Source organism: Dermochelys coriacea, chromosome 4 (genome assembly GCF_009764565.3).
Source record: "Dermochelys coriacea isolate rDerCor1 chromosome 4, rDerCor1.pri.v4, whole genome shotgun sequence".
Classification (NCBI taxonomy): Eukaryota; Metazoa; Chordata; order Testudines; family Dermochelyidae; genus Dermochelys; species Dermochelys coriacea.
The window spans coordinates 100459482-100474336 of NC_050071.1; the positions used below are offsets into that span (position 1 = coordinate 100459482).

General features: G+C 37.7%; 1 protein-coding gene across 5 annotated transcripts in view; it reads left to right on the plus strand.

Annotated features, from left to right (window-relative positions):
• Positions 1 to 14855, plus strand: part of RFC1 (replication factor C subunit 1) — a 74593-nt gene that overhangs the window by 55447 nt on the left and 4291 nt on the right. For 3 of the 5 annotated variants that reach the window (XM_043513944.1, XM_043513945.1, XM_043513946.1), the window contains exons 8-21: positions 1239 to 1326; positions 1423 to 1721; positions 3075 to 3182; positions 3864 to 4043; positions 5779 to 5883; positions 7342 to 7738; positions 8752 to 8861; positions 10390 to 10504; positions 11043 to 11131; positions 11497 to 11634; positions 12115 to 12210; positions 12379 to 12477; positions 13148 to 13302; positions 13437 to 13554. In XM_043513944.1, the coding sequence (XP_043369879.1) occupies positions 1239 to 1326; positions 1423 to 1721; positions 3075 to 3182; positions 3864 to 4043; positions 5779 to 5883; positions 7342 to 7738; positions 8752 to 8861; positions 10390 to 10504; positions 11043 to 11131; positions 11497 to 11634; positions 12115 to 12210; positions 12379 to 12477; positions 13148 to 13302; positions 13437 to 13554 (2097 nt within the window). The remainder of the gene's footprint in view (positions 1 to 1238; positions 1327 to 1422; positions 1722 to 3074; positions 3183 to 3863; positions 4044 to 5778; positions 5884 to 7341; positions 7739 to 8751; positions 8862 to 10389; positions 10505 to 11042; positions 11132 to 11496; positions 11635 to 12114; positions 12211 to 12378; positions 12478 to 13147; positions 13303 to 13436; positions 13555 to 14855) is intronic. The other 2 variants (XM_043513947.1, XM_043513948.1) reach the window with 1 other exon arrangement.

Consider the following 14855-nt stretch of genomic DNA (forward strand, 5'->3'; position numbering starts at 1 on the left):
TCGTCATTATGGTAAATTTGTCTCTCCAAAGAAGGAATTCTTCCATTGACCTAGTGCTCTCTAACTCCCTGTAGATCAACTCAACTACTTTGCTCAGGGCCTTGGATTTTTTATACCTCCAAGTGACGCAGCTGGCTTGACCTAACTTTTTAGCATAGACCTGGCCTTCATTTTGAAACAGATTTTGTAAAGTAGCAGTTTTGCAGTTTGTGGTTGATTGAGATTCACACTAAAATGCAGAACAAGGTTAAAATTTAAGATTTAAAATAATGAAGACTGAAGTGGTTCATGTGGGGGAAAAAAAATCAGACTAAATCAAAGTTATATTGCTGCTTTGAATAACGTGTTCTATAGGCAATTATGTAGCAAAATCTTATCAATATAGAAATGGAATATTACAACAGAGGACTGAATGGCTTAGATTCTGTGCATCTTCTAACCAGTTTCCTGTCACGTGTAGGTCCCCACTTTAAATTCAGCCCAGATTGGTAGCCTATTTGGCGATTTAGTACTTAAGGTGAAATTGAGTTGCTGATCTAAAGTGAGGGTCCACATTACAAAACCACCACCTTATTTGTTACTGACTAGCATGAGTGTTGGCAATCTCAACAGAGAAGCCAAGGATTGATTGGACATAGAATATGAAATTGTGTCTCACCCCTAAAGGTGTGGGCCCTCTGCTTTAGTGTACCTGGTAAGTGAATATATGACATTGCCCACCAGTGTTAAAACTTACACAAAAATAGGATTGTAAAATCTGTTATGATTTTCTGCTTTCTTGATTTATTTTGAAACAAATCACACATTCAAACTGAAAATAGACCAGATGTAAATCAGAAAGAGAACACCTACCCATGCTTTACAGTACATGGGATTATTGCCTTTAAGCTAGTTAGCAGTAGTCATCTTTGAAGTTAATAAATGAAAGCTTCTCTAAACTTCCCAAATGAACTGACTAGGGCCAAATTTTGCCAGCATAGATTCTAGGTATATGATCCCATTGGCATAAGGCGGAGTTGGGTGCATGCATGAGGGCAGACCCTAAAAAGCTCCCCTGCTTAGATAGCCTTTCCGAAAGTGTATATAATAAATCCTAACCGGTGGCAGGACTAATCTTTTAATCAGTGCCATTCAGACCTCAAACACGGCTTTCAGAAATGGAGAGAAGAAGTCTCAGTTAACTACTGTTTAGAGCATGTAAATTTCTTATTCTGTTATTTTGTTCATGTTTTGTTTAGGCTCGAAAAGATCTGGAAGAGAAGCTAACCATTTCGACAACCAAGACCAGTTCAAATGCAACAGAAAAACATAAATTGTCTCAAAAAGGTAACGCTAGCATACAGAAAAACCTTCACACTCACTAATCTGTAATATGAAGATTCTCCTACTAACACACGTTTCCCTCCCTCCCCTTTTTTCCAGGGGAAACATCAAACTCAACAGATGACACAAGAAATTATAGTGCGAAGGAACAAACTAAATCTGAAAGTACAAGACCATCTTGTCCACATCCAGAAACTTCTGTTGGAAAAGCCGTGCACTCAGAGAATAAGACCTTGCCTTTGAAACCTAGCTCTAAGCTGCTGGCTCTGAAACAAAAAGAAGAGAGCAATAAAAAGGAGAGAGAGACTCCCAGTGCAGTGACAAAAGAAAAAATAATTTCAGGAAAGGAAGAGAAGAGAACACCAAAGAAACGGAAAGTTTCTCCCCAAAAGCCTGAGGTAGGGACCTTTCATGAGGAGTTCACTAGGGCTTGGTGCTGACACAAGGATATGAAGGGTTTGTTTTTTCTTTTTACCATCCTCCTCATCTAACTATTGTTGATGGGCAATATGTTTGCCTTTGAGTTTCCTGGAGAACTTCTAATTTCAGGAAGTCAAATTTCTAGCGAGGTTTTAAGTCTCCAATAAGTGTGTCAAAAACGAGAAAAAAAATTTAGCTGGAGGAATATTGATAAAATGAGGCTAGGAATTAACAGATCTAATTAACAAGCACTTCTTAAAGGGCATACATACACAGAAAGATCAATTTAAAAAGTTCTGTGGGAAGAAAGCACTTGTCTGAATATCTACATAATGCAGAAATTGGGGATGAGTGGGAGATGGTGATGAATGAGGGCTCTCTTGGTGACCAAAGAGATCCCAGAGCTTGATGGCTTTTTGAATCTTTGGTATGGAAATATATTAACAGAAAACAACTAATGTAAATTTTTTTAGCTCCTGGGCACCTAGACTTTATTATTTGTTATGTGCTTGGTGCTATACATGATACAGATCTGAAGATTGTTCTTACTGCATTCTCGATGACAGGATGCACTAGGTGACACAGGAGGAAGTTCATTTAGATTACATGTTAATAAATATATAAGAAATGCAGACTTAAGTACAGCATAGTCAGCTTTTCAACAATTCCCACCTTTCTTGTTTTTAATCCTAGACACTGAAATGTCAGAAGAATCTGCTAATCTTAAATTATCAGTAGTTAAATGTTGTTGATTTGAGAAATAATTCCAAAGATCATCCACCTCCCCACTCCCAGCAGCTGGAAATGGCAAATACTATCTCTAAAGTTTTACGTGCTTACCCAAAATCATCCCTTGTGTTTGTGCAGAGAAATAGACGATATTGAATTTACGAGGAGAAAGGCCTGGGTTTTCTAATAGGTCGTCTTTAACTTTTTAGTTTTTTATGAATAAAAGGCTGACGCTTCTGAAGCGTAGCAAAATATATTGGTTGTGGGTACCAATCTAGGTCATGTCTACACATGAAAATTATTCTGGATTACGCTAAGGTATGAGTTTTAAGTGGATAGTTATTAGAGAATAACTCCATGTCTGGATGAGCTCTAACATAAAGAGTGAATACTTTTCACACATTTAAAGAGGTGTGTTGCAGTACTGTAGAGTTATTTTCCTTTTGTAAAGACCAGTGTTGCTACTAGTTACATGTCAGCATTTAAAAAAGCCCTACGGTTTGCTTCTCCTTTTACGTGCAAAAAGCTATTTGGAAACTTTAAAGAAAGTAAAGCCTGAGTTTGATTGTTTCCTTGCTTATAGTAAATTTCTTCTTTCAAAGTCTATTAGTCCTGAGGACTCTGAAAAGAAACGAGTCAACTACGAGGCATATCGAAGCTTCCTTAATCGAGAGGGTCCAAAAGCACTAGGTTCCAAAGAGATACCGCAAGTAAGTCCCAGTTTGGCTGTAGAAGAATTACAGCATTTTGTGTGTAACATTGATTATATCAAGGTCCTCCAGATATAAATTACCTAAGACAAGACCCAATTAAGAAATATTTTGACAATAGATTTCTAATCTGTAAAATATGCACTAGAAACTTCAATTTTTGTAGTGTTGAAAAATGCTTGTGAAAATGGCTTGTTGGGTTCTACAATTCTCTCATGTTGTTGAGCTCATTTCCAGGACCGCAGGATTTTGGAGCGAGCCAATTGTTTTGAGCCAAGAAAAGCCATACCTTTTTATGTAAAAATAAACAGCACAAACTAAGAAATCTAAATGTCACAGACTGGAAACCCTTAGGAGGATGATTGATTTATATATTGATTTTTGATGTTTATAGTGGAAAACGATTGCCCTGCTGTTCGAAGAAAGTAAGTGCCAGTGGTTTGCAGTGTTTCAAGCACAGGATGTTGATGCCTATAGCAATAGAATTTCCCCACTCGGTTTTAGCTAAAAGTGCCAAACAGTTCTGACTCTGATTAGCCATTTGATTGTTTATGTCTGCTTACAGTCTTGGCTAACTAAACAGTACTTGACAAACCAAGGTACTGAAGAAATAATTTTTGTAATGGAAAGACATTTTGTTGTAAGTGCATCAAGTGATACTACTTAATATTTGATTCTTAGGGAGCTGAAAACTGCTTGGAGGGCCTGACGTTCGTAATTACAGGAGTCCTGGAGTCTATTGAACGAGATGAGGCCAAGTCTTTAATTGAGCGTTATGGAGGAAAAGTGACTGGTAATGTGAGCAAGAAGACAAACTATCTCATTATGGGGCGTGACTGTGGCCAGTCTAAATGTGAGAAGGTAAGTGCTACAGTGCATGATCCAAGAATGAAGTACACACGTTAATTCACTCATAGACTTTAAGGCCAGAAGGAACCATCATGATCATCTAGTCTGACCTCCTGCACATTGCAGGCCATAGAACCTTGCCCATCTACTCCTTTAATAAACCTATAACTTCTAGCTGAGTTACTGAAGTCCTCAAATCATGATCTAAAGACTTCAAGTTACAAATAATTTATCATTTACACTTGTTTAAACCTGCAAGTGACCTGTGCCCCATGCTCCAGAGGAAGGCGAAAACCCCCGGGTCTCTGTCTATCTGACCTGGGGGAAAATTTCTTCCCAACCTCAGATATGGTGATCAGTTGGACCCTGAGCATTTCAGCAATACCCAACAACCAGACACCACTTGGGAAAGAATGCTCTGTAGTAACTCAGCCCATCCCATCTAGTGTCCCATCATTGGCCATTGGGGATATTTGTGCTAGCAGTTGCAGATCAGCTACATGCCGTTGTAGGCGGTCTCATCATACCATCCTCTCCATAAACATATCAAGTTCAGTCTTGAGGCCAGTTAGGTTTTTGCCCCCACTGCTTCCCTTGGAAGCAGTTTCAGAACTTCACTCCTCTGATGGTTAGAAACCTTTTGTCTAATTTCAAGCCTAAACTTGTTGATGGCGAGCTTATATCCAGCTGTTCTTGTGTCAACAATGGTGCTTAACTTTAAGTAAGTAACTTCTCTCCCTTCCAAAACATTGTACCCATATGTAAATTTATTATCGTTACATTTCCCTTCCAAAACCAGACAATTCTCCCCAAAATGCATATTTTAAGGGGGGAGAAAATGAAATACTAAGTAATTTTTCTAAAAGAAAAATAGTGTTTATTAATAGATTTTCTTTGTACTAGTAATTTCAGATAGTGTCTCAGTTATGACTTAAAGGTAACACTGACTTCCTTATTTTTCTACCAGTAGCGTCAGTTTTTTACAGTAGTTTTGAGGGCTCATCCATACTCACATATGTACAGACAGTATATCTGATGTAGTGCACTCTCTTCTATATGTGAGACCAGGAATAGGTTCAAAGTTGACAGCGGTGCTAAATTACAGTGCTGCTTCTGTTAATTTCCATAAAATAATATTAATACTGTGGTGTTTTTACATTTGAAGGCTTCAGACATGATTAAATATCTTTACAGTACTGAAGACATTCAGTGAGCAATAAGACATGAGTCTAGGATAGTTCTGATTTAATGCGCACTGAAGGTGTATGGTGAGACAAGAAATGAATCTGAAGGTGTAAATTAATCAGCCCCATCAGATTGTTCTCTGAAGTGTCTTATTGCTACTTGGAATGGATATTGAAAAGTTAATTTCTAGGAAAATTTTAAAATTAAAAAAACCTTCCAGGTATGTAAATTAGTTTCAGGTAATTTTTTTCAAATGTCACCATTCTATAATCTGAGTATAAATCATTTAAATATCTTACTGTAATATACGTTTTTGTTTTTATATTACTACTAGAAACAACCACACATACCTTACTCTCCCCCTACTGTCTCATTTGTCAATTATAGGCCATATGTTTGGTATTAATTTTGTTTTTAAAATTGTAACTGTAATGTGAGTAGACACTTATTATACAGCTTTTTGACATGGCTTGTGTTTCCAAACTTAATAATTACATACATAATTCACTTCTGTAAAGCAGTTTAAGTGCAATTGAGCTAATCTTAATTCTTTCTGGTCCAGGCATCAACATTAGGGACAAAAATTATTCATGAGGATGGCCTATTTGATCTGATTCGAACTATGCCAGGCAAAAAGTCCAAATATGAATTAGCAGCTGAAGCAGAGGTTTGTACAAAATAAATTTAATTTATTTCTTAAAGCACTGTCAGCTAATATGGTGCATTTGTTTGTCTGCCCGTCCATCCGTCCCATCCTGTTGCAGTTTCAGACTGGCTTTATGTAGTCAGACTTGTTTCCATCACTCTGACTCCTCTTTGGGAGGAAATACAAGTTTTGTATTGTGGAAAAGAAGACTTCCTTTTATTCACTTTTGCTTTTATCAGATTTTTTTTTAACCTATTTAATACACTCTCACACTCCCTCTAGTGGAGCTGTCTATCTGAGGAATGAGTATATTCAGGGGAAATCAAATAAATTTAATAAATTTTACTAATTGTTTATCCTTTAAAATGTAATAGCTCTAGCAAGTCTACACAATTTTACATCTGCTGCTGTCTAATTGAAGATGATTGATACTGTACGATATCAAGGCCATAATTCAAATCTGAGACCCTATTGCAAATTTAGGGTAATTAAGTGCAAATGGCATACGATAAATTTAGCATTTATATAGTGCTGTTACGTTGTCACTCCTCTTTGCAAACATTAAGTAATCTTAATCTAAATAAACTAATGTTAGTGAATGCCATATAATTTGTTTTAGGGTGTGATTAAGCTCAGTCTACAATGACAAGGCAAACAGTATTCAGTTTTCTAGAAGTACTACCATGGCTTCCAAACTGAAAGTAGACACACTCTCACTATTTCTCATGTGACTAGCAGCTGAAATGTAATGATTTTTTAAAATTTTATATCGATCTAAAGCTGAGACTCTTTTGTGTTCCTGTTGTAATCCACTCATGGGCTTGCCATCCTCATACATAACTAAGTTTGGAACTGTGTGTTTCTTTGGAGGTATCACAGAGCTCCAAAATGTTTTTTGATGGAAATTTGGGCTTTTGACTCAGCTACATTTTTCATGGAAAGTATTTGTTTTCCACAGGCAATTTTGACTTTTTGTTCAAAAACCAAAACATTTCAGTTTTGAAATGCCACCATAGGAGTTGTAGTTTGCTGCCCTTTTCTCTTCCATAGGCTGCATTCCCCAGCGTCAAACTACATCTCCCACAAAGTGCCATGACCAGAGACTCCATGATATAGCGTAATGGCTCAACAATAAGGGAGACCATGGTGTATAATAAGAGTTACAGTTCAGGTGCCTTATGGCTCACTCTGTGCAGTGGACTCCCTGGCCTGACTACAAGTCCCATGAGGCACTGCAGTGTTATTTCCAAATTGAAGTTTTAATTTTTTTGCTGAATATTTTAAAATTTTCCATGGAAAATTTCTGATGACAATGAGAATCATTTTCATAAAATTTTCTACTGGGGGTGGGGAAAATTCCAGTTAACTCTAGTTATATAAGCTGTGACCCTTCCAAAGGCTCTCTAGCTGTGTGTACTACTGACCTGTTCTTGTATGATTTTATTTTCCCTTTACACTTTCACTCTTCTGACTTTTAAGGCAAATAAAGCAAAGTCAAAATGGGTCAAGACCCCACAGAAAACGGAGCCTGAAACAAGAAAAATTAGCCCAGCTAAGAAAGAAACTGACTCTAAAAAAAGCAACTCCACTCCTGAAAAAGGAGGCACCTTCAGAGCTATAAAAAAAGAAACTACTGAAGCTCAGAAAGGTCTGGACTTCAAGCAGCAAACTATGGAGAAGAAGCATGCCCCAAAGACTGAAGAGAGTTGTGTTCCTGAGATAAGCAAAGGCAGAGCAGAGGGGTTGTTGTGGGTTGATAAATATAAGCCCACATCTCTTAAAACAGTAATTGGACAGCAAGGAAATCAAAGCTGTGCCAATAAGTTGTTACGATGGCTCCAAAACTGGCACAAGAATACTTCTGAGGAAAAACATGGTGACTATGCAATTAATATCTATTTTTCTGGCTGTTTCCAGGTTTCTCAATTTGTAGAACTTCGGGTGTTCACACTGCTCAGCTTCATGTAGACTCTTTTATAGAGTGCAAGCAACTGTAGAAGTCTGGAATCAGGTGCAAGTCCCAGAGTAGAAGCGATATTTTCAGCAAGTGTTGAGTCTGTTTTATCTTTGAAGTTGTAAAACAATCATTTTCAGTTCACCAGATTTACATTATACTGTTTGCACAGTTTTTTGTATTTTATTTGTTTGGATATTTACAAACTATACGAGAGGCCCAAACCTCAACATACATATAACAGACATTAATTCCCTTCCCCCACAGTCCTTAGAGTCCCCCACCACCATGACCGGCCCTAGCCAACACCCATTTCCTCATTAGTGGGGAAAAAAGGTGGGCCTTGCAGCATGCCCTGAAGGCTAATATGCACTGGTGGCTGCTGTGCACGTGGGGAAGAAGCGAGTTCCCAAGGTCCTGGCACTGACTAGCAAGTTGCTTTAGGGATAATCTGCAACTTTAAAGAAAAGACTCTGCAAACTGGTCAGTGCAATCTATTGGTACTTAATGTATGGTATTCTGGACTAATTTTTTCTGCCCTTTCATGAGGATATGTAAGAGAATGCAAAGGGCACAGTAAGTTTGCATAGAATTTCACTGCAACACACTGTTGTTTTTTTAAATGAATCCAATCTTAATGTTTCACAGCAACGAAAAGTGCTAAAACATTTTAGTGCCACAGGTACATTAATAATTGAAAACTATTAAAAGCAAAGGGTGCAGTCGCATATTCTGTTAAACTAAGATTATTTGAATTAGAGTTCTCCACATGTTCATGCTACTGACTGTTCTATAGATTTGTAGTCCATTGTTCTGATATCCAAAGATGGAGCTTGCTTGTTCTAAGGTCTGATATTTTTAAGGTATCTTTTTAAAGTATGTAACTATCTACCATCCCTGTATTATCTAGATAAAAGTTGCTTTTATTTTTCTAGCAAAACCCAATAAAATGGGAGGCAAAGATGATGGTACTAATTTTAAAGCAGCTTTGCTGTCAGGTCCACCAGGAGTTGGTAAAACGACTACAGCTGCTTTAGTTTGTGAGGTGAGTGCTTGTTCACAAATGTCTTTGGGATGTAAGAGAAGATGCAAGTATTGGATATGGGCTTTGATCTTGCACCTACAATTGGATACATTAAGATGTGCCCCCTCTGTGACTCTGCATGGATGTAGTGGTCCACCCATGCAGAACTGATTGTAGTGTCAGGGTCTTGTGTGATAATATACGTGCTAGGATACTCATGTATTGAGTATGTTGTAAGTAAATAGATGATAGTGATGTGATTGTGTACCCATGTCTATTTATGAAAAGGAACGCAAGTTTCAGTATGTTGAACAGTTGAGGATGGGATTTTTTGAAGTTCTCACATTAGCTTAACTCTGTTCTTATTGAAGCTAATAGGAGATCTACCAGTTGAAGTTAGTGGGAGCAGAGTGAAGCCATCACTGCATGCTTTTGAAGATCCTGTGTGACATTAGGCTTAGGGATATATTTTTGTATTCCTCCTAAACCTTTTCGTTTCCCCCAGTGCCACACTTTCTAAGTGAATTGTTGAAGACAAAAGAAGCTGAAGAGAGTTGGAACTGTGAATTTTTGCTGAAATTTGAAAATTACTCTTAAAATTTTTGTCTGAATAATAACAATCTTTCTCAACTGGTGGGTCCTGACCCCCAGGCACATCATGAAAGATGGTCAGGAGTCGCGAGGTGTTGAGAACTTTATTACAATTGTAAAGCAAAGAAATAATTAAATTTATATAAATTCTTATTACATTTAAAAATCCAGTTACATCAACATAATTATGGAAACTTATTGTTAATAAAATACATATATATTTATAAATATTTTAATTGAATATATCAATAATTATACCTATTATTATATAGACTTACCCCGTCCCCCTTTTTTTAGTATATGTAATGGGGTCAATGTTTTGCTTTCAATGAGGGGACACAAGCTGAAAAGATAGAGAAAATCTAGCTGAATCTGTCTAGTTTTGTGCTGGGAGATAATGGAAGATTTCACACTGAATGTTTCTTACTGTAAATCTTTCAGAAATACTAATTGAAAATCCGAAACTTCATTCACAAAGGGGCCTAAGGGAGTTTGGCACCCAAATCCTATTGAAAGCCAGAACTCTTGGCCCCTTTGAAAATCCCAAACTAAAACTCTGACTTCTGCTTCAGTTGAGACATATACTGTATGTTCTGTTAAACTGAGTTCTTGATGTGCCACGTCAGTCCCCTTTTGTGGCTGAATCTGTGACCTCCTGTTTTTTTAAAATTAGAAGAAGGCAGACTCTGCTTCAAACTTACGGAATTTTAGAAATGAATTATTGAAACAGTAGTGAATTTTGTTCTGTTGTGGGGCAGTATAGCACGTCTCTGTTTATGGTGATTCATCCAAAAAATATTTAGGATGCAAGAGGAAAGGAGGGAAAATACAAAAGGGAATTGAAATACAAAGCTGTACATCATTTTAGTTGATAATGTATGGTCTTCCCATCTTTGTTCATGAGTAAGGTTTTTTTCTGATGTATTCTAATTGTTCTACGTGGTTCTATTGGGATTAGGAACTGGGGTACAGCTATGTGGAACTGAATGCTAGTGACACTCGCAGTAAGAACAGTTTGAAGGACGTGGTTGCCGAATCTTTAAATAACACCAGCATGAAAGACTTCTGTTCTGGTATGTGGAGTGTGTGATGTTCCTTTGTTGCTTTTTTTTTAGATAGGACCCAATTATGTGCAGTGCTGAGTACCTCAACTCCTATTGAAGTGAAGTAACCGTACCCTCCTTCCATGATCTCCACTGAGAGCTGAGCATGCTCAGTAGCTGGTAGGATCAGTCCCATATTTTAGAGAGGGAGTTTCATGTATTAAGAGGAAAGCAAATCAGAACAATGGGCCTGGAAAGAATCCTAAATATTACTTTAGGTTGACATTTTTAATTATGTTGTGGAAGTTACACAAACTGCTAAGAAACTGTATAATTGCTCTTTTGCTGGATAGGACTGGATATTGTAGACATGGCAAGAGAATCAGTCAGCACTACGGTGTGAACATGTATTTTGAGTGTACTGTATGTGCGACTGGCAGAACAGGAGATTAAATTTAACATTTAATATAGATTTAACTGTAGAGAATTATGTAAACAGCAGCACCTCTATAACCTTGGGAAATAAGTATTTCAGTGCAACTTCACTTGTCCTTACTAATTTTTTTAGGAACATCCCATTCAGTTAGCATGAAACATGTATTGATCATGGATGAAGTGGATGGAATGGCAGGGAATGAAGACAGAGGAGGAATACAGGTGAAACACCTACCGTTTGTTGCTGTCACTAGTAAAATGTATAACATTTATATGGGAAAAATAGTTAATCTAGATAATACTCAGCTCTGTGATGAGATTTTTATTTAAAGTACTGAAAAAACCTCCTTGAACTGCACGGTTTGAGAGACAGTAGAAGAAATTTTCTATTTCAATAGAGTGATAAATGAGAGTTACGAAAAGAAGGACCAGATCCTTAATAGAACTATGCTGATTTATACCAGCTGAGGATTTGACCCAAGTATTGACTCATAAGCTGCTTTAAACTAACACATTTTAATAGTTTTTGCTATGTGTGGTATATGAAGACTTTAACATTTTACACTGTAAACGTGTTTAAATTGCAGGAGTTAATTGGTCTGATCAAAACCACAAAGATTCCTATCATATGTATGTGTAATGATCGGAACCATCCCAAGATTCGTTCCCTGGTCCATTACTGTTTTGATCTTCGCTTTCAGAGACCTCGGCTAGAACAGATTAAGGTAGGAATAGTGACATTAGGTTGTTCATTGAGTAGCATTGCTTTGAATGCAGCCAATTCTCTACAAGGATCTATTTTTTTAGTTTTCAAGTCACTGGTAGAATTAGAAACTTTCACCAACACCTAAAGGTCAAAAATTAGATTGCAAGGAATAACTTCAGTAGTTGCAGGGAGGAGGGGGAGCTTGTTGGCTATTGCTCACTTTTTCAAAAGTGAATGCATAGTTAGGCATCTAAGAAAGTGGCCTCATTTTTCAAAAGAGCCAAGCAAGTTGTAAAGGTTACAGTGGGTAGTAGACATGCATACTTGAAAGAGGACTGTTTAAAAAAAATCATACCTTGTAAATTGAAATAAAATCATTGTAACATTCTTCATTGTAAATGAGCATATTTAACCCATCATTTTTATTCTATTTTAACTACATTATACATACAAAAATACTCAAGATATTTTTCTCTTTCAAATATTTTGCTTATTACAGGGTGCCATGATGTCTATTGCATTTAAAGAAGGGTTAAAGATACCCGCTCCAGCTATGAATGAGATAATTCTGGCAGCAAATCAGGACATTAGGCAGGTCAGTTATACACCTCTACCAATCTCAGTGGCCTGTAGTTCATGCTTGCATTGTAGCACATGAACGCTAGATTGCTGCTTTTGCATAGAGATCAGATTTTCTTCCTACGTCTTTGTCCTGTCAAGCGTCCTTAGCAATACTTAAGTTGTCTGTTTTGTTTGTTCCCAGGTTTTACATAATCTTAGTATGTGGTGTACAAAAAATAAATCACTGACCTATGATGAGGCAAAAGCTGATGCCAGCAAAGCCAAAAAGGATATCAAACTGGTAAGAGGAGTGTACATCTTGGATCAGCTGCTAATAGATTTGCTCCTAGTAACCAGAAGTGCAACAATAGAAATAAAATACTAGTAGTCAAAATATACAGAGGTAGTCAGCTACTTAAAAAGTGTTTTGAGTATGCACCAGACCCACTTATTTGCTAAAGCTTTTTGTCATCATAACTGAAGAGTAAAACCAACAAAAAAAATTGAAGTAGAGTTTTTCCCAGAACTGGTGAGAGTGGAATGCTCCTTGAAGCCCGTTATGGATCTATCTCACTGTGCAGATCTAATTTATTTGTGCAAGATTAAAATATTTTAGATGAAGTAGGCAGGCAATATAGCTTTTTTTTTTATAGTTAAAGGACTAACTTGGCAGCTCCCTGAACGTTAAAGATTATGGAGCTCACTCCTTCTATCCTTGACAATCATTCATACTCAGAAATAGTAATAACACTACCTCAATCTACTCACAGAGATGTTGAAGCTCAAGTCTTAATGTCTGTAAAGCACTTAGAGATCTTTGGATAGAAGCAGTTATAGCAGAGCAGAGTTTTATATTAGAGTCCAGAGATAGCTATGGGCCGTCACTATAATTACTTCCTGTCCTCATCTACTGTTCGTGGAAGATGCAGTGCATGTTGTGTGATCAGCTTTTTAAAATGCCTTTATTTTAGGGCCCCTTTGATGTTGTCAGGAAGGTTTTTGCTGCTGGAGAGGAAACTGCTCACATGTCTCTTATAGACAAATCCGACCTATTCTTCCATGATTACTCTCTAGCACCTCTTTTTGTCCAAGAAAACTATGTACATGTGAAACCTGTTGCTGCTCGGTGAGTTGTCCCCAATCACAAATGGTGGAACTGGGGGGGTAGTATGATGGGAGTGAGTGTGTGTGAGAGAGATATTAAAGAGTCAAAACTATTTGGAGGTTCCTGCAGCAATATGGACAACTACTTTTTTCCAGAGGTAACATGATAAAACACTTGATGCTACTGAGCAGAGCAGCAGACAGTATATGTGATGGTGATCTAGTCGACAGGCAGATTCGCAGTAAGCAAAACTGGAACCTTCTGCCTACGCAGGTAAACCCTTCTTTCATTTCTCATACATAACATAAGGATGTCCCAGATACCAGACCACTCCATTGAAATTGTTGTCCTGGTTTATAACTTATAGTTTGAACAGTTATATTGTTCTTCAGTTCAAATGCTAGATTCTGCCATTTGGACTCCATTTCCCATATTCACATGAGTGAAAAGCATCTCCAGTATTAATACAGCATTTCCCAAGCTTCTGAAAGCTTGAGCCTCTTTTCAGGAAATTGCATGTCCCTGAAACCCTGTCATATGTCGTAGAAAATTAAGATGGATAAGTCTTTATCATCATGTGGGTGTCCCCTGTCTGTCTTGCTAGTCCTTGTAATCCCCCCCTCCCCCATCACTCTTTCGGGGGAAAAACAGTTTTACATTTAAAGTGACATCATTGGCATCTCAGTTAGTATTAATTGAAATGAATGCGACAATTCAGATCTCACAGTATTGTATCAGGTTCTTTGCAAACTCAGGCAGACACCTCTTCATTGGTTACACTGTCACATTTTGAAAGTTTTCTTTGCAACCATAATTGTTACTGTTTTTATTTTAAAATTAAAGCTGACAGTCTGGAGAACAACTTGGAGATCTGTCCATGCCTTCTTGGCCAGTCCTCTGGCGTTTCTCTCCCTCTCCCCTTCATACAAACTTGGAGAAACACTGTTGCACCCCTGGTGTCAAGTTCACAGAAACCTCTTGAAAGCTGTGCCTTTTGGGGGATGCATGAGTGTCCTGTCAAGGTGCTAAATGTTTGGTGGCCAAGGCTGTACATATAAAGGAGTTTACTCCTGCCAGCCACTTCAGTTCCTTCACCACAGAGAACAGACGGGATCCTCTGTGTTTGTCATCACATTTAGTCTGGTGTAGTACCCAAAATTGTTAAATAGTTCAGTTTTAGGATAGTGGTTTTTGAGTTTTGGGGTATTCTGTATTTTTAATAGTGTTTTGTAGCCTTTAAGGACTCAATCTGGTGCTGAGGCTGTGCCCCGACTGAAACCCCAAAAGGAATTTAAAAGCTGTGCATGGTGCCTGGTTTTGAAGGCAGCTGAGCCAGAAACATCAAGAACGGCCTCCCTGTGTACCAAAGCCCATGACAGTTAGGTGGACTAAGAGGTCAACTCCAGCCCTGGTCTGTTAGGTTTTTAATTTATCCCATAGATAATCCTTTTTCTATGCCATGTATCAGTAGCTTTATTTCAGCTCTAACCATATGACTGAAAATGCCCCTGAAATCCATAATGCCTATGCTGAGGGATTCATATCCCTTGGCCTGAGGGACAGGGGTGGGGTGG